At 55.1% G+C, this 20,184-nt stretch overlaps 1 protein-coding gene across 3 annotated transcripts in view; it reads right to left on the bottom strand.

The window, feature by feature from the left end:
• Positions 1–4,413: 4,413 nt before the first annotated feature.
• The window catches only part of PHLPP1 (PH domain and leucine rich repeat protein phosphatase 1), a 230,366-nt gene continuing 214,595 nt past the window's right edge, over positions 4,414–20,184 (bottom strand). The window contains exons 16-17 of one of the 3 annotated variants that reach the window (XM_070362033.1): positions 17,184–17,412; positions 4,414–6,272 (exon numbers count right to left, since the gene is read on the bottom strand). In XM_070362033.1, the coding sequence (XP_070218134.1) occupies positions 6,033–6,272; positions 17,184–17,412 (469 nt within the window). In that variant the 3' untranslated portion in view covers positions 4,414–6,032. Of the gene's footprint in view, positions 6,273–12,300; positions 14,298–17,183; positions 17,413–20,184 lie in introns of those variants that run through there. The other 2 variants (XM_070362032.1, XM_005910191.2) reach the window with 2 other exon arrangements.

The following is a 20,184-nucleotide window of genomic DNA, read 5'->3' as shown; positions in this document are numbered from 1 at the left end:
TGTGGGTTTAGCTTCATAACCTCAGATAGGACACTCATCTCTGAACATGCGCACTCAGATCACTTCATGGTTTTCTCCACATTTGTGTATTGGAAGTGGATTTTGTATTGGAATCATCATCAAAAACAACACACAAGAGGCTAAAGCCTCTTGAGACAAAAGTCTCCCAACAGGTGTTAGAATCCAGCTGTCATTATCCAACTGGTAGGTCGTGTCTGACTCTTTGCAACCCCATGGACTGCAGCACACCAATCTTCCCTGTCCTTCACTCTCCCACAGTTTGCTCAAATTCATGTTCGTTGAGTCACTTATGCTATCTAACCAATCTCATCCTCTGCCACTCTCTTCTCCTCCCCCCTTCAATCTTTCCCAGCATCAGGGTCTTTTCAGGTGGCCAAAGTATTGGAGTTTCAGCTTCAGCATCAGTCCTTCCAATGAATATTCAGGACTGATTTCCTTTAGGATTGACTGATTTGACCTCCTTGCAGCCCAAGGGACTCTCAAGAGTCTTCTCCAACACCACAGTTCAAATGCTTCAATTCTTCGGCAGTCAGTTTTCCATAAAGAAAACTCTCACATCCATCCACGACTACTGGAAAAACCATAGCTTTGACTGTATGGACCTTTGTCAGCAAAGTGATGCCTCTGCTTTTTAATACACCAACTAGGTTGGTCATAGCTTTTCTGACAAGGAGCAAGCATCTTTTACCTTCATGACTGCAGTCACTGTCTGCAGTGATTTTGGAGCCCCCAAAGTCTCTCACTGTTTCCATTGTTTCCCCATCTATTTGCCATGAAGTGATCAGACTGGATGCCATGATATTTGTTTTTTGAATGTTGAGTTTTAAGCCAGTTTTTTTTTCACTCTCCTCTTCCACCTTCATCAAGAGGCTCATTAGTTCCTCTTCACTTTCTGCCATTAGAGTGCATCCAGTATATTCTATCACGATTTCAAAACTCAGAGTCGCACTGCACTCAGGGCATCATCCACTCTGTGTGTGTGTGTGAATAAGTTCTGGTAGAGCAGTCTGGAATTTGCCCTCAAACAGTAATTCTCCAATTTCTTTCTCGAGCATTGTCACTGGTGATCTATTTCGGGGGCAGAGCAGCTGGAAGCAGAGCATTCCTTAGTGTGAGCTCACCACAGAGCCTCAAACTCAACAGTCTCCTGAGTCCAGACACTGGTGTCCCAGCCCTGCACATACTGCTGCTGTCATAGGGGGAACCACCACCCTGGCTTGAGTGCCTGCTTCAAGGGAACAAACGCCACAAAGAGCGCTGGCCGTTGTGCTCAAAGCTGTGGGCACACGTAGACGCTGATCGATGCTTTTGCCACCGGGAGTGCGCAGTGCTAAGCAGTTGCCTGTCCACAGGAAATAATAAGGTGATTCATTTTTATCTTGAAAACTTCAATATTTAACACACATTCTATTGATATTTTTTGTCCCCAGCTCCTGCCTCCAATATTTAATTGCAATGTATTGTAGCTGCAACAAGTTGAATCCATTGAGATTGAAAAATGAGACTAAAAAAAAAAAGTGTAAAATGTATCCTTTGTGGTCAATATTAATCTAGCAAAAGGGGTTTTGTGCTTTTTTTTCTGTAAGGAAGCCTGCCAAGAGTGATAGAAAGTGATTCATGGAGTCAGCAGCTTCAGAGAGGTCAGGAGGAGACAGAGCTGGCCCTAGGATTTGGCAAAGAGAAGAGAGGCAAGAGGTTGGCGAGAGGCCCCGGAAACGCATCCTGTGAGACGAAAGGAGGAGTCTGTGTGACCGACCACGGGGCAGTCAGGAGGGTGGGGTCCACACTGCTGGGGGGGCGAGGGGCGAGGACATGACCTCTGCCCTCCCACACCTTGGCTCCCAGCAGGGCCCCTCCCGTTCCCTGGAAGCCAATGTGCCCTTTATGTCATCAACCCCTCCATGACCTGACTATCCTTCACCCGCCAGGCTTCTTTCTGCTTGGGCTGTCCCAGGGGTGACCTTTGGGTGGGATCTTCCTCAGTAAGAGATTGAATCCCTGGGGTCATTCACTTGGGACCCCCGGCACTTAGTTCACCAGACTAAGAAAGCTGAGGCTAAAAGATGCTGTCAAAACAAAATCTCCCTCGACTTTCTGCAGCCACCATGGCCTGGAATTATCCCAAGTATTCTGTAAGCCATTCTCGACCTTCAGAAGAAGTCACGGTGAAGGAGGAGGAAGTCATTTGCACGTCCACTTGGACGGCTGGTTTGGTCACCTGCCGCCTGGGGGCCTGGTACTGTTGGTTGCACTGGGGACACTTCACAATTACAGGTGAGTTTTCACTCCCATGAAGCCTCCAACATGACGAAGGAATACTGCGCAAAGAATAAACACGCTCCTGTTAGCATTGACAAAGAATATGAAGAAATCAAAATGCAGCCATGTAATACAGGGTGATTCTGAAGGGGCCACCTTAGGTTGGGTGGTCAAGGAGACCCTTCTGAGGAGGTGACATCTGAGCCAGGATCAGATCTGGCTGATGGAGGTGGACAGAAGGAGGCAGAGATGAGACCATCTAAGGAAGCTGCAGTCATCAGGACAGTGTGGTCCTGGCGCAGGAACCGAAACACAGATCAACGGAGCAGGAGAGAAAGCCGAGAGACGAACCCCAGCACCCAGTCACCTAATCTGTAACAAAGCAGCAGGAGTACACAGGGAGAAAAGACAGCCTCTGCAGGGAGCGGCGCTGGGAAGACCGGCCAGCTGCACGGACAAGAAGGAAACTAGAACACTCCCTACCACACAGAAATACACTCAAAATGGATTAAAGACGCAAACACAAGGCTGGACACTGTAAAATTCTTAGAGGAAAACATAGCTAGAACACTCTATGACATAAATTGCAGCAAGATCTTTTTTGATTGACTTCCTAGAGTAATAAAAATAAATAAAAAATAAACAAATGGGATTGAGTTAAACCTAAAAGCTTTTACCTCGCAAAGGAAATCATAAACAAGGTGAAAAGACAACCCTCCGAATGGGAGAAAAATATTTGCAAATGAAAAAACTGACAAAGGATTAATCTCCAAAATATACAAACAGCTCATGCAGCTCAACATCAAAAAAACAAAAAACCTCATCAAAAAATAGGTAGCAGAACTAAAAAGACATTTCTCTAAAGGAGACATACAGATCTCCTGGCACACACATGAAAAGATGCTCAACATCACTTATTATTAGGGAAATGCAAATCAAAACTACAATAAGGTATCACCTCACACCGGTCAGAATGGCCATCATCAAAAAATCTACAAACAATAAATGGTGGAGGGGATGTGGAGAAAAGGGAACCCTCTTGCATTGTTAGTTGAAATGCAACCAATAGTTACTATGGAGAACAGTGTGGCGTTTCCTTTAAAAACTAAAGTGAAAGTGTTAGTTATTCAGTTGTGTCCAACTCTTTTCGACCCCATGGACTGTAACCCACCAGGCTCCTCTGTCCATGGGATTCTCCAGGGAAGAATACTGCAGTGGGTTGCCATTTCCTTCTCCAGGAGATCTTCCCAATCCAGGGATCAAACCCGAACCTGGGTCTCCTTTGTTGCAGGCGGACTCTTTACTGTCTGAGCCCCCAGGGAAGCTATTAATACATCCATGTAATCACATGGTGAAGACGGGCTCACCCAGGAAATGGTTAAACAACAGCGATAAGAGACTGCCTGGGGGCCAGCCAGGCAGCTGACACCTCCAGTGACCTGACCTGCGGCTGATCACTGGAACCACCTGAGCCTGTGCTTCCTGTGAAAACACAAGGATTATATCAGTCTTCACCTCCTAGAGCTGCCATCAAGATCAAGCCAACCACTAAGGCAAAGCAGCGTCGGACACTTCTCTAAAGCAGGGTATGATTTTTCTCTTTTTAAGATTTTTTTGATGTGGACCATTTTTAAAGTCTTTATTGAATTTGTTACGATATTGATTCTGTTGATTCTGTTTTATGTTTTGGTTTTTTGGCCGCGATTTCAGCCACGAGGCTTGTGGAATCTTAGCTCTCCAACCAGGCATCGAACCCTCACCCCCTGCACTGGAAGGGAGGTGAAGGCCCCCTGGTGTCCCAGGGGAGTCCTGCGGTATATGAATTTAACTCTCACAACTTGCAGAAATGCAAACCCCAAAAAAGGGAAGAGCTGGTATTTTCCTTCCACATCCAGCTGTTCCTCTGTGCATTGAGGGCCGAACACACACTCCGGGAGACCACTCTGTTCTTCAGGCTCCGGTGGAGGCTTCGCGCTGGTGGTGCTGGGCCCCCCGGGGCCCGCTGTGTGCACACACCCTCCGCCCAGGCCCTACAGCAGGTCCTGGAGGAGTCTGATTGAATCAGGCCACGTCCATTCCATGTGCTAGGATGAGTCGTGCTTCCTGAGAAAACCCCGAAGGGTGCCTGTTCTAATTTGTGTCCGCTCAGGAAGAACGTCATGAAAGCAGTGAGCTGCCCACCAAGGCGACCGTGGCAGAGATTCATTAAAGGCACAAGTCAGCTCATTATCCAGACTGTGGTTTCCACTTGGTTTTGGAAGAATTTACTTGGTATTTATTGATTATGGAGAATGTGAAATGGCTTGTCCTGGACTAAATAAGCAATTTAAAATAGAGATACAGGGCAAAACCTAACCACAGACAAAGTGGTCTATTCCCAGGCTGTTAATAAACACACCCTGGACAGAAGGTGACCCTGTAAGGGGTGGGCGGCCAGCTCACCAGGCACCTCTCCCAGCGCGGGGGGCTCCTCTGTTAAACTGAACCAGGGAAACGCCTAGTCCACACAACAGCTCAGAACGGTTGCACCTCCGACCTGAGCCAGCCTGGCATGGAGTGCCCGCAGCAGGACTCAAACAGGGAGGACTCCTCCCACGGACAGCAAGGGACCCTCCGCAGACCGGTGACACCACCGCACCCCACGCCGCCTGCAGCTCCTGCCAAGAACTGAATTAATACAAGTCACGGCCCTCAATCCAGGGAGGAAACGAACATTTTGTTGAACGGCAGACATTTTGAAACTCAAAGCTCCTTCCAGCTCTGACCGGTCAGAGGGGCTGCCAGGGCGGCAGCACGCGGGCCCTGCGTTTCTCCGTGCCAACCTGTGGTAGAACCGCGGGCAGGCTGGACGAATCCACGGAGGCCCACGTCCGAAGCCGCCCGGAGGCAGGGTCCGCCCGGCGGGCTCGCGGAGGGGCCCATCTGGGGCCCGCGGCGCTCGTGGGGCCTGAGGCCTGGGAGGGGGTCCCGGGGGCGTGTGGACGGGGGAGGGGCCGGGGATGAGCCCCCACTGGAGGAGCCTGGGTGCGTGAGAGGAGGAGCACGGAGCCTGGCCCTTAAGATCCGGCGGAAGAGCCTGCGAAACGGGCAGAGAGGCGGCCAAAGGCAGAGCCGGGGGGAACGGGGCGGCGCGGGGTCTGAACAAGGAGAGCGCAGGCGCGCAGACGCCCGCCTCGTCCTGGAAGTGGCCCCGGCCTGGTCATGACTGAGCTGTAGCCCCCAGGGCAGCTGGAAGCTGGAGGCGCAGCAGCCGAGGCCGGCGGAGGAGACAGAGGCGCTGGAGGCCGCGGCGGCCCAGGGCGCCGCCCGGATAGACCGCTGATGCTCGTTCTGGCCCAGTGGACGGTGGAGGATGGACTCAGCTCAAGGACGGAGCCTGGAGACCCGAGGGTGCTTCTAGCGGAAGCCTGGCTGAAGTGACAAGTCAGTGATTTCCAGCGGAGGCCAAGGCGCACGTCCAGCCTGGGGTGGGGGTGCCGACCACTGGAGGGCTTCCCTCCAGGATGTGCAGCGCCCCCGCCTCCTACTGAGTGAAGTTCATCCTGAGTGTGCAAACTTTGTCAACAGATGGGCATGTGTATCTCCGTCCGAGGATGGGCTGCAGGAGGATTGCCCTGGGGCCGGTGCGCTCCTAACCCCCACCGCCTCCGTCATCCCCCAAGTGGGGACACAGAGCTGCTCAAGTGAAACTCCGCCAGCTGGAGAAAAACAACCAGACACGGTCTTGCTGGTGTTCTATGAGCAAGGGAACGTTAGTCCTGCTTTCCGCCCAAGAGCCGAGTCTTCAGCGCTCTGCGGGCGCAGGCCCAGCGTCCATCTGCCCCACGCCCGCACCCTCGGCGCCCGGCCCGCGAGGAGGAGGAGGCGCTGTGCGAGGCGGCGATGAGGGTGGAGCCATCAGGGGCCTCGGCTCTGCGGGAAGGAAGGAATGCAGGCAGACGAGCAGGGCGTTGATGAGAAGCCGCTGATGGCGCGTGGGCCTCCTTTGTGACCTAGAGGTGGGAAGTCAGCGGTGTTATGGCACGGGATCCAGGGCAGAAACCCCTGAAGGTGGACGGAGAAGCTCCGCACAGGGCGGGGCTGAGAGAGCTCTGAGCCGGGGGTGGACTCAGACCAGGAGCAAGTCTTTGCCCTGACTGCCCACCCGCCCCTGCATTCTACGCATCTTTCAAAACGTGGTTTATTCCTCACTCCCGTGGTCCTCTCCCTGCACTCTGGCCACCCCGGCGCTTCTGCTCAGAGTGAGGCTCAACCTCTGCCTGTAGGCGCTCGACCAAGCAGGTCTGTCTGGAGCCCCAGCAAGAAAGCACAGAAGCCCATCTGCAGACAGTTTAGACTCTGCTCAGGGGTGCGCACTGGGCGGGCTCCCGGGTCATTTTCTCGGGTCATTCCTGCTCCCCGGTGCTCAGCCCGGCTTCCGGTATCGAGAAGGCTGCCACGCAGGCACGCTGGTGGGCTCAGGCTGCCTGCCCACTGCCTTTTCCTCCCCCAGTACACAGTATCTCATCCTTCAGAGCGTGTATTGACAACGGAAAAGGAGAAAAAAAACAAAACCCAACAGCTTATAATCCAAGGAACGCCATGGTTTTTTTTATTTGTGACACGCTGCGTGCAGGACCTTAGCTCACCGCCTAGGCATCGCTAACCCTAACCCTAACTCTAACCCTAACTCATGCCCCTACAGTGGACGCGTAGACTCTCAACCAGGGGACTGCCAGGCTAGTGCTGTGATGAGACTTTTAAATTTGAAAAGTGGAGGACTCCTAAAAACGTTTACAGGAAGAGTATACACAAATGATATGCAGACAGCATTGTCATACATGCTTAATGAGTTTTCTAGGGGAAAAGTCCTGTGGGTTTACCTGAGACAGAGGGTGGTTTCATCTTCTGAGGAAAAGATGTGAGTGACTATGCTTAGGATACCCGGGGTGGGACACTTCTCAGTGAGCCATCATAAACCTGAGCTGCTCTAGGGAAAGCAGTATTCGAAGAGTTCTTAAGATGTATTGACCATCCAACTAACAAGAGACTTCGTTTTATGTGCACAGTTCATTCCTGGCTGACATGGCAATTTCTTTTACATGTAAAACTGACTCAAGAACCTCTAAATGTTAACTGCAAAGCAGTTTTCCTAAAGACGCAGAAAAGCAAATGACCTGTAAACGAGTTCAGGAAAAGACAACAGCTGGAGGTGCCCCATTTGGGAAATGATCTGAGCTGCCATTTCAACTTTCCTCCAAATAGATAAGAGCATGAATTAGGGGGAAGTTCAGTTTATTAGAATAAGACCAAAGCAATGACTAGAAAGTACCTGAAATTCAGTCTGAAGCCAGTTTTACTTCCGTGGCTTTAGAAAAAGAGAGGAATCGCAATGGGAGCAGCTCTAGTCACAGGCAGACGGAGAGGATTCTCCAGGTTCTGCCATTCCTGTTTGGACAGAATAAAGCATCATGCTTCTGATCTAGAAGAAAACGAAAGCATGATGAACTGGAACCCAACAAAAGTAGCGTTTGTGTGTGTGTCTTAACGCAGGGAGTGTGGCTTCCTACGTGACCACACGGCCGGGAGATGGAAAGCCGCCTGGGGCCCCCTAAGCCCCTGTTCTGCCATGGAGGGTTCAGCTTCAGTCCTCTGGAAGGCAGTGCGCAACACGCAGGGCCCGAAATCACCCTCAACTGGCTGAGACCACAACCGCAGGGCGTCAGATGGCCACCTGGGCACCCCAGTCCCCCATTCGGAGCCCAGGACTGAGCACGGGGTGGTCTGCGGCACTTCCTGTCATCGCCCAGAGCTTCGTCTGCTCGCTGGAGTTCCTACTTTGTTACCGATCAGGGTGATGGATTTGCCAAGCTAAGTCTGAACTTGGCTGCAATTTTGGTAAGGCTGGGATGGGGGACAACCTTTAGAGCGATCTTCCGACTCTGCAGCAGTAGGAGTCGGTTCACGACAGGTCAACAGCAACAGTGAAATAAGGCGAGTGTAGATTCATTTGCCCAAAATGCCTTTTGGGGGATAAACTGAAAGAAAATGAAATTCAGTGGCAAGAAATGAGAAAACCTGCCTTTTGTACCATTACTTCATCCCTTCCTCCTGTAACCATTCCAACAGATGTTTCTCTAGGAGTTTTTTGTTTTCTCTCTAGATTTTAATTTAAAAAAGCATTTTTGCTGTGTCCCAATTATGTTTTCTCTGATCACCCTTAGGTGTTCATTTATAATAAGACAACACTTCCACTTACATAACATGCTACTGTCTGTCTACAAATTGCCTGGTTTGACCATGGGGAGGTAGGGAGGGCAGATACCATAACCCTCATGTTTTACAAAAATTCTATTTCCTGACATGTCTGTGGGAATCCAAAATGCCTTCTGATGAGGTTTGCATGGGAATTGTTCTTTATCTCCCTACTGGGCAGTGTCAGCAATGAGCTGACTCTCAGGTACAGTCCTATTAGATCCAAAGTGTATTACAGTTTTTATTTTTCACTATGAAAGTGAAAGTCACTCAGTCGTGTCCGACTCTTTGTGACCTCATGGACTGTACAGTCCACGGGATTCTCCAGGCCAGAATACTCGAGTAGGTATCGTTCCCGTCGCAGGGGATCTTCCTAACCCAGGGATGGAACCCAGGTCTCCTGCACTGCAGGCGGATTCTTTGCCAGCTGAGCCATCAGGGAAGCCCTTTCTCCACTATGAGGAACAGAGGATTAGATGGACGCTGGAGACTGACTTCCTCTCTCCCAGGTCAATGCCATGATTCCTGTTACACCTCGATATGTCTGCACGTTGGTTTCCCAGAAAAAAACAGTGCCCATCACAGGAACCAGTCAACCGTTCCACCTTACAGAGCAGAACTCCAGGGGGAACAGTAACATGGCTTAACGTGGCTTCTCTGACTACTCGATAGTGCTTGGGAGTGCTTTCTGTCTCAGGTCTAGGAGTGACAGAATCTGTCCTGGAAGAGTGAAAGATGGAGAAAGAAGGGAGTCATGCCCGTTTCCACCCAGATCTCATCTCACCAGCAGGTGGCGCTGTGACAAAGCCATCGAGAGAAGCCAGGTCTGATGAGTTGGGCGTCAGGACCCCTGTGCCCTAGGGGACGCCATGGCACCATCCCGGGTCAGACCGTTGGGTGTTAGGGCACCCGGGGCCCTCTGGGAAGCCATGGCGGGCACACCCGGGGGCAGCCTGCAGCTGAGCCCACACCCACGACTCCCAGGGTCCTCATGGGGGCTCTGAGTGTGTCAGCAAGGCTCCGGCCTCGCTGGAGCTCTGCATCCCTTCCCAATCCTCTGGCCTTCCCAGAGGAGGAGGGAGTCGGGGGGGCAGGGGGAGCCCGTGTCCCTCACACTCACCCTGCAGATCCCGTGGCTTTGGGGAATCTCCAAATACTAAGCACTTTCCAGCTTTATGAGCAGCTCTACATATGGTACATTAGATGCTACCTCAGTGAGCTTCCCTGGTGGCTCAGAGGGTAAAGAATCCGCCTGCGACGCAGGAGACCCGGGTTCGATCCCTGTGTTGGGAAGATCCCTGGAGGAGGTCATGGCAACCCACTCAGTGCCAGTGCTCTTGCCTGGGGAATCCCATGGATGAGGAAGGAGCCTGGGGGGGTTCAGTCCATGGGGTTGCAGGGTTGGGACACGACTGAGCGACTTCACTTTCACCTCAGTGGGCTGCAGTGAAGGCCCCTCAGGCAGCTCCAGGGAAGAGCGAGGAGGCCGAGCAGGAGCCCTGTGCCCACCGGCCTCTTTCACTCACTGTTGGCCCCACGCTCCCCAAGGGCGAAGTCTTGTCCTTCATCTCCAGAGTTCCTTACATGGGGCGAGTGGACAGTGGGACTTGCTGGGATAATGAACTAGAAGCAAGCGTGCCCCGAGCTGCAGGTCTTGGGGAAACAGCCACGCCCACGCCCCATCGCCCCGTCAGCTGCAGAGGTTGGGTGCAGCCTCGCTGGTCCCAGCGGCTGCCTCTGGCACAAGCAGCTGCTGGGCATCCTCCGTGGACCCCCAGGTCATGCTGCCCGTGCTGGCCCTGCTCAGGGCGGAAGTGGGCTTCTCTGGGGGTGAGCTGTGGAAGGATGGGGTCCACATGGTCTGTCTGGGGCGGGGGCCACACAAGGCGACCGATGAGCCCCGCCCGCAGGGGGTTCCACACCAAGGAGTCAGAGAGCACCTGGAACTTCTGGAGGGACTGAGGCATGAGGTGAGAGTGCTGAGCCTTCTGGGTCTGCTCAGATCCGCCCGGAGCAGCGGGAAGATGGGTGGGCCAGGTGCCGGTAAGCAGGCAGGGCACAGGGTCCTGAGCTGGCCTCACTCCAGGTCCAGAGTGGAGCCCCGGGCGCAGGGTCCCGAGCCGGCCTCGCTCCGGGCTTAGAGCAGAGCCCTGCCTGGGTCTCCGCTCTTGGTCACTGATCCCTCGTGGGGCTGTGCGTGTGCCAAGTCGACTCGCTTCAGTCGTGTCCGACTCTTTGTGACCTGTGGGCTGTAGCCCACCAGACTCCTCTGTCCATGGGATTCTCCAGGTTAGAACACTGGCGTGGGTTGCCATACCCTCCTCCAGGGGCTCTTCCCGACCCAGGGATGGAGCCCATGTCTATATGTCTCCTGCATGGCAGGTGGGTTCTTAACCACGAGCGCCACCCGGGACCACACTTATGGGGCTGAGATGAGCTCCATCTTCTTCCAGTCTTGGTGGTTTGCACAGCGCACAGTGTACAAGAAGCCTGCCGTGGAGTGAAGAACGGCATCACCAAGACACGGAGCGGTCCACTCGTCTGGCCACCCAGAGAGGGGACGGACAGCCCATTACGGAGTCCACACGAGAGACTAGTTGCTGCGTCCCGTCACTGAACCTGCCAGGTACCCCTCTGGAGGGCAGACCTGCAGGAGGGAAACCATTCTACCTGCAAAGCTGGTCCACATGAGGCGCGGCGAAGACCCAGAGCGTCTCCAACACATGGGTCACAGGTGCAGAGTGGGACGTGACACACGGGTCACAGGTGCAGACTGGGACGCGACACACAGTCACAGGTGCAGAGTGGGACGCGACACACGGTCACAGGTGCAGACTGGGACGCGACACACGGTCACAGGTGCAGACTGGGACGCGACACACGGTCACAGGTGCAGAGTGGGACGCGACACACGGTCACAGGTGCAGAGTGGGACGCGACACACGGTCACAGGTGCAGAGTGACACACGGGTCACAGGTGCAGAGTGGGACGCGACACTCGGGTCACAGATGCAGAGTGGGACGCGACACACGGGTCACAGGTGCAGAGTGGGACGCGACACTCGGGTCACAGGTGCAGAGTGGGACGCGACACACGGTCACAGGTGCAGAGTGGGACGCGACACACGGTCACAGGTGCAGAGTGGGACGCGACACTCGGGTCACAGGTGCAGAGTGGGACGCGACACACGGGTCACAGGTGCAGAGTGGGACGCGACACACGGTCACAGGTGCAGAGTGGAACAGTGCCATTTGTAAGTGGGGCCAGGCAGCCAGCAGGAGCGCGGGACCCCCTAGAGGACCCCACGGCACACTCACAGAGGGGTGGGGAGTGCAGCAGTCAGCTCTGGATTTTCACTCTGTATGTGCACTGTTAATCAACTACACTCCAATATAAAAAAGAACAACTATATCCAATTAAAAAAAAAAAGATTGACTAAACACTGGTTCACATGATTGAGGGGCCCCTGAGAGAAAGGGAAATAAACTTGGCTTTGTGGGATTTTCCTGGGATCTCCTCTATGCCACCTTACCCCTTTTTAATACCTATTCTACACAGTAACAACCAGAAATAGAACCGCTGTAAACCAGCTACACATACTGTTAACTATAGGGTGGACTTCACTACTTTCATTCAAGGTAGTTTAACTTGTTTGGTTATTTTCTCTTCAAAAGAAAAAAATCAAAGACGGAAGCACCAGATAACCCCAAAGGCACATGCATTCATTCCAAACCCAAGCTGGGCGTGATCATCTGCAAGAAACACCTGGCTCCCCAGACAAAAGCAGATGGGTCCAGGACTTGTAAATTTTGTATTTATTATACCAAAATTATGACATGTTCATTTGTGCATTCTGCTTTAATATAACTCTCGGTATGTAAAGGATCTAACTGAACGCTACACAATCATGCTGATTGTGGCAGCAGCAAGGAACACAATTAAAAAGTGTCTGCAAAAGGGGCTGGTGGGAACAGGAGAGGAGGAGAGGGTCAGCGGCCCCTGGGGCCAGGTCCCTTCCAGTGGCTAAGATCCACTCATCTGAAGGCAGTGCCCTCAGCAGGGCTCAGGCACACTGCCGGGGGACCGTGTGGGTGCGGGGCCGGAGGGGAATCAGCTGTTCAGTCTGTGTCCCTCACGCCAAAGCTACAAAACTTCTGAAGCATCACTATACAACACGGAGCTATTTACAATAGAAATTTCTCAATCAACGGTTCTCTCAGAGAAAATTAGTGAATCCCAGTGACTTCAGTCACCTGACAGAGTAAAACAACTCCTAGGAGTTAGTCTCCATATTCTACAAATGTCTATCGTTTTCAAGACAAAACAAAACAAAACAAAAAAACAGAAAACAAGAAAACGTCTTCCCCCCACAAAGAAATACAGAATTACAATATTATTAAATCATTTAGCACTGGCAACCTGCCTTGCCTTCCACACAGAGAACAAAAAAGGCATTTTAAAAAACATTACATTAACTGTTTCTCTGTAATATATTAAACCTTTTGTTTTTTGTCTTTACACATCTGATATGTTAGGAGAAGAGGTTAACAAATTGAAATCATATGGGTAGAGCATCACTAGAAGAAAAGTGGTAATTATTATTTTTTAAACGGCCAACAGAAGGGGCGCCTGCGGAAGGCGGAGGCGTGTGGCCAGCGGGCGGCCCGGTCTGCGGGGCCCGGGCGGGTCAGAGCGGCGTGTCGCAGCTGCAGTCCGCCGGTTCCGCGGGGCCCGGGCGCGGCGGCGCGGGCGGCCGCTGCTTCATCATTTCCTTCACCTCCTCCTCCAGCTCCGGGGGGATGATGAGCTGGTCGTCGGGGTCCGGCTGCGCTGGGGCCGCGAAGTACCCGCCCGGCCTGCGCAGCGGCGCGTCGGCGGCCACCTCGATCACGTTGTGGCTGCGCTCCTGGGGGGCCACAGAGCCGTTTCCCCGCCGGCGCCCCATGGTCCCCGCGGCCCCGTCCACGCGCCGCGCCGCGCCCGGCTCGTCCTCCGCGGCACCCACGCCCTCGTCGGCGGCCTCGGGCGGCCGCCGGCGCTCCCCGTCCCTGGCGCGGCCGCAGTGGATGTCCGCTGCCACCTCCACGCGGCTGCCGTTGCTGAACACGCCCTCGATGGGCTCCTCATCGTCGCTGTCCAACCCGTTGTCCGAGAAAGCGCTAGAGAAGGTGGCGCTGGACAGCTGCCGCTGGAAGGCGCTGGGCGCGCCCCCAGGGTGCAGCGCGCAGCGGGGCTCGCCGGGGCCGGCGGGGCTACCCTCGCCCAGCGGGCCCGGCGGCGGCGGCTCGTCCGAGGCCGTGGAGCCCACCTCACTGCTCATCTCCGATGTAGACAGCTCGCTGCTCATCTCGGAAGCCAGCCCACTGCTGGAGGACGGCGCGCCCAGCCCGTCGGCCGGCCGCTCCCGGACGGCCACACCGGCGGCGGGCGCGAAGACGCCGGGGCTGGGCGGCGGCAGGGCGGCCAGTTCACAGCAGCAGAAGCTGTCCTCGGGAACGCTGAGCTGCACGACCACTGCGCTCACACTCTCGCGGCAGCCGTAGCTCTGCGCCAGGGTGCAGAGCTTCTTAGCGGCGGCCAGCGCATCCGGCACGCTGCGCACGGCGTCCACGGCCTCCTCCACGGACAGGCTGTCCCACAGCCCCTTGCTGCCCAGGATGAAAAACTCGTCCTGGGGGCTTAAGGCCACGGACTGCACGTGTGGGCGGGGCACCACGCTGGGGTGCAGGAAGGTGTAGCCCAGGATGCGCGTGGACTCGGTCACTCCGTTCACTTTGCCGTCCTGGAAAGAGAGGGGTTGCCAAGCAGACGTTACCACCGAGAGTTGGGGGCGGGGCTCCTGCCTGGGGGAAGCTCCGGGGCCTGCCCGCCCTGCAGGCCTGTCCACCTCCTGTGAGGGGCTCCCGGCCACCTGTCATCAGAACCCGGGGCAGAAGCCTGGGGCCAGCAGGGAGCAGGAGGGACACGTGGAAAGCGCTTCATGCATTCCCTGTGTTGGGACCTGTCCGTTCCAAAGCACGCCATCATCTGGCTGAGTCAGCAACAAGGGCTGATCAGCATCTCTGGGAACGCACAGGGGTCCAGGGAGGAAGGGCCTGCTGAGCCACCCAGGGGGCAGCAGACCCTCCTAGGCAGGTGCGATTCAGCGTGATGGCCCCCATCTCAGACCACTGCCCACAGCCCAGCAACCAGCAGGCGATGGCATGGTAAGGTCCAAAAGTGGGCGGAGCTTTAACCTGAAGGAGGCTGACAAATCGGTGAGACTAGGTGGGGAGAAGTGAAGTGTTTGGAGAGGCAGACACTTATTCAAGGAGAAAGGCGGCTCCCGAAATTCCTGAGCTGACTTTCCTGGCAGCAAATGGAGATGATGATGACGCCTCCCACTTCAGTCCAGCTGGGTTCCCACCATCTGAACCATGAACCAAAGTTTCAGACCCTTTGCTAGTAAAAAGCTTTTACTCTGATGCTGGAGCGAGGAGCCACGGTGTAGCTGCTTGGTTCTTGATTCAAGTTCTTCAGCGGAAATAGTTAATCTCTGCACTGTGTACTGTTGAGCACAGAACTCAATACACGGTTAATAATTTAACTCAGTCCCATCTGAGACTCTTTGCTCCCTACTTGGTGTCTAGTGTTTGCTTTAGTCCTCCCTGCTCTTAGAACAGGAAGGGGACGGGAATCGAGAGGCAGACTCGTTTCCCAGACTCCCATGGGAGATCCTGAGTTGTCTTCCTCACGGCCCTGGGCGGAGCCTTCCTGGAGTCAGTCTCTCTCTGCTGATTGCAGACCTCCACCACTGTCCACCTGGGCATCACATTGCTCCTCAGGCTTTACTGACGAGACAAGACTGGACACCTCCTGTGGGCAGACATGTGTCTACACGGGAATCACATCGACAGCGTCCATCCGTTTCAGGCACACAGAGGGGACCCACACTACAGGATGAACATGTGAACGGAGTCCAGCTCTTCCAGCCCGTTCTGGAGGCTGTGCTGCAGCCCGACGGCCTTTCTCAGCAGCGGCACTTGGACCTTTTGGGCCAAAGACTGTGCGGTGGGGCCGCCCCACACCGTGGAGGCTCAGAGGGGCCGCCCTGCACCCCCACACCATGGAGACTCAGAGGGGCCGCCCCGCACCATGGGATGCTCAGCAGCGTCCTGGCTTCTACCTGGGCTTCCCTGGTGGCTCAGACGGTAAAGAATCCACCTGCAATGTGGGGGGAGACCAGGGTTTGATCCCTGGGTCGGAAAGATCTGCTGGAGAAGGAAATGGCAACCCACTCCTGGAGAATCCAAGAGACAGAGGAGCCTGGCAGGCTACAGTCCATGGAGTCACAAACAGTCAGATAAGACTGAGGGACTGACACACACGCACACATACTGGCTTCTACTGGCTACGTGCCAAATGCACGCTCTCCACCCCAGTTGTGACAACAGAGATGTCCTCGGACATTACCACGTGTCCGTGGTGTTGATGGGGGAATGGCCCCCGGTTGAGAACCACTCACCGACTTATCTGAGTGCAGCAGGAGGCATGAACTGAATCAACAACTAGTTAATTTACACTGATACGTACACTGGCCTTGAGAGGCCAGACAGACACCTCACCAGGCCCACTTTACCCAGGAGGAAACCAAGGCGCTGAGGTTGAAAGGTGACAGCCCGCAGGCCCCAGAGCCAGGAGGAGAGGAGGGCAGGCAGTGTGACCTCTGCAGGCCTGAGCCCCCTGTGGGCGCCCCGAGGAGGGGACGGGGTGACCGCCCAGCCTGATGAGGAGAGGCTGCAGGGCCTGAGCCCCCTGTGGGCGCCCCGAGGAGGGGACAGGGTGACCGTCCGGCCTGAGCGGAGAGGCTGCTGGGCCTGAGCCCCCTGTGGGAGCCCTGAGGAGGGGACAGGGTGACCATCCGGCTCTGATGTGCAGAGGCTGCCAGGCCTGAGCCCCACTGGTTCCCCCGAGGATAAGACGGGGTGACCGCCCAGCCTGACGCAGAGGGGCCGCATGGCCTGAGCCCCACTGTGGGTGCCCTGAGGAACAGCCAGGATGACCGCTCGGCCCGACGCGGAGAGGCCACAGGGCCCGAGCCCCCTGTGGGTGCCCCGAGGATGGGACGGGGTGACCGCCCAGCCTGATGCAGAGAGGCCGCAGGGCCCGAGCCCCCTGTGGGTGCCCCGAGGATGGGACGGGGTGACCGCCCAGCCTGATGCAGAGAGGCCGCATGGCCTGAGCCCCACTGTGGGTGCCCTGAAGAACAGCCAGGATGACCGCTCAGCCTGATGCGGAGAGGCCGCCAGGCCCGAGCCCCTTGTGGGTGCCCCGAGGATGAGATGGGGTTACCGCCCAGCCCTGACGTGGAGAGGCCACCGGGCCTGAGCCCCCTGTGGGTGCCCCGAGGATGAGACGGGGTGACCACCCAGCCCTGACGCGGAGAGGCCGCCAGGTCTCAGCCCCCTGTGGGCGCCCCGAGGATGGGACGGGGTGACTGCCTGGCCCTGACGTGGAGAGGCTGCCGGGCCCTGTTCTATATTCTGCACGAGTCTACTCAGATGCTGTGGATTTGGATCTGGAATCTTGGATCAGCTTTGGCGTCTACAGAACGCCGAGGGAGATGCTCCCCGGCCAGTTCCGCGGCCTCCTCCCAGTCCCCCCACAACCTGAGGAAGACGACCCTCACCTCGGTGACGATGGCCTTGTGCCGCTTGATTCTCCGCAGCTCCTCCTCGCAGCTCATGACATACGACCTGGAGAGGGGCAGCGGCTTGCCGTTCCGACACAGCACCGTCTGGCACTTGCCCACATTGGCGGAGGTCAGGGTGAAGGGTCCTCCAGGGTCCACAGGGTCGTGCCTGATGTGACAAAGGACAGCAGCGCCTCCGAGCTTCTGTCCAGCTGTGCCCAGTTTCCTGGAATAAAGAGATGGGGCTGAGAACCCATACCACCGCCAGACGGCCACACGGGACAGGGAAGCAGAGCTCGGGGCTCCACTCGGCGCCTTCCCCAAAGCAGGCCCTGCCAAGCTCAGGGGAGCCCGCGAAACTGGACGCACACATGGGCACACACGCAAGGCCTGCTCCCAGCTGGGCGGGGCCTGCTCCCACGGAAAGCCTGAGGAGCCGCTAAGGGATGAAGAACCCTCACCCGGCTCGGTGTGGCCTGCAGCGCCCGTCTGAGCGCGGCCAAAACCAACAGGGGCGGCCGCGTCTCCCTCACCCTCTGCTCCCAAGAGGGTGGGAGGGGGAACCACCGCACAGGAGCAGGCGTGAACACCCCCGATGCATCGGAGCGGCCGATCGCCCCTCTCTCACACGCTGCCTACGGGCAGGAGCCTTCCCGCACTGGGTCATTCATGCTCTTGTCCTACACAGTGAGACTCTCCGGACAAAGGAGGTCCATCCTCAAATGTTTACAGGAAAGACTGTCTAAGGAGGAGCTCCAAAGAGCTCACTGAATACACAAGGCACCTGCGAGTGTTGGCAATCAAAAGGCGCTCAGACCTCTGGTGGCAAGGCCCAAGGCTGGCGGAGCCTCCAGACTGACCTGGGCACAACAGGAGCAGGAAGGTCCAGACGGACAGACCCTGCTGTTCACGAGGGCAGACCCTGTAGGTCAGGCCAGGGGCACCACGGACAGTAGCAAGGGCAGCCTGGTCGCAGGCATCAGACATCGGCAGAGAGGACACAGGCTTCTCGTGAGGACCGTGAGCATTGCACACGCCCCACACCCCGCTAACCCACAGGGAAGACGAGGCGGGAAGCGACACGGAGACGGGTGGACAGCAGGGGTCTGTGGACCCCAGCTCGGGCACGTCTAGGCCATGGGCTCCAGGCTCCACCAAGGCAGCATGGCTTCCCTGCTGTCCGAGGCCATGACTCCTCCAGCCAAGCCGGGACTCGGGCTGTATCTGGGAGAAGTGCAGCCAGTGACCAGGGTTTGAGAGTCTCAAGTTCTTAATGCTGACCCAGTGCCTGAGGTCCATAAAAAGGAGGCCTGTTTGGGCTGTGTGAAGGGTGTGTGAAGGGTGTGTGAAGGGTGTGTGTGTGGTGTGTGTATAATATGTGTTTCCTTTTTTCTGAAACAAGATGGTGGTCAAAACAGAAAAGGAGACAGATGTACAGACAGACGTCCCTGTCTTATGCCTCTCCGCATTAAGGCATTTAGAACAATGACTGGCATATATTAAGGGCTCACTAAATATTAGCTGTTATCAGCGTCGATTATTAACTGCACACGCCCACCGAGGTGAGCTGCGGCGAAGAACCTCACTGGGCCGCATCTACTGAGCTCTTCAGGAGTCCTCATGCCTGGGGGAGCTGTCAAGGCTTCTCTGGGGCAGCATTCCTCAGCGGACACTTTTTCTAGCCCTGCCACAAAGATATTTCCTCTGGCAGATTATCAAGGGAGAGAAAAAGAAGAGAAGCAGAAAAGATCGTCACTGTTCCCATGACCTTTGAAGCACTCTCTGCTTCCTGGTCCCACAGGATCAAGTGTTTGTAGTACAATACCAACAGGCACGTCCTTCACAACCTACAAAGCCTTTAAAGTGACAAAGAGCGAGCAAGGCTTTGAACGTGGGAATGCTTATGACATTCAGCCCTCAGAGTTAGAAACAACATTCTACAACTTCCACGGTGACCAGAATCTCTAGGGAAAGGCCTATGATTCTTCTAGTAACACTGTCTTGAACAGGGCTTCCCAGGTGGCTCAGTGGTAAAGAACCCGCCTGCCAATGTAGAAGATGCAAGAGACGTGGGTTCGATCCCTGGGCTGGGAAGATCCCCTGGAGAAGGAAATGGTAACCCACTTCAGTATTTTTGCTGGAAAATCCTATGGACAGAGGAGCCTGGTGGGCTGTACAGTCCATGGAGTTGCAAAGAGTTGGACATGACTGAGCAGATGCATGCGCATGTGCACGAACACACACACACACACACACACAAAGACACACACAGATACAGACACAGACACACACAAAGACACACACATACACATACACAGACACACACACACAACACACACACAGAGACACCCACACACAGACACACACAGACACACACATACAGACACAGACACAGACACACACACACACACACACACACACACACAGACACACACAGATACAGACACATACACACAGACACACAGAGAGACACACAAACACACACAGAGACACCCACACACAGAGACACACAAAGACACACACAAAGACACACACACAGACACACACACACTCAGACACACACAAAGACACACACACACAGAGACACACACACACAGACACACACACACACAGACACACACACATAAACACACACACAGAAACACCCACACACAGAGACACACACACACAGACACACACAGGCACACAGATACAAACATACACACACAAAGACACACACAGAGACACACACACACAGAGACACACACAGGCACACAGATACAAACATACACACACAAAGACACACACAGACACACACACACAGAGACACACACATAGACACACACACACAGAGACACACACACAGGCACACAGAGACAAACATACACACACAGAGACACACACAGAGACACACACAGAGACACACACAGAGACACACACACAGGCACACAGAGACAAACATACAAACACACACACACAGATACACACAGACACAGACACACACACAGACACACACACA

The sequence above is a fragment of the Bos mutus genome, chromosome 24 (assembly GCF_027580195.1).
Source record: "Bos mutus isolate GX-2022 chromosome 24, NWIPB_WYAK_1.1, whole genome shotgun sequence".
NCBI lineage: Eukaryota > Metazoa > Chordata > Mammalia > Artiodactyla > Bovidae > Bos > Bos mutus.
The sequence above is the reverse complement of the archived record's forward strand: the minus strand, read 5'-3'. Positions and strand labels throughout refer to the sequence as shown.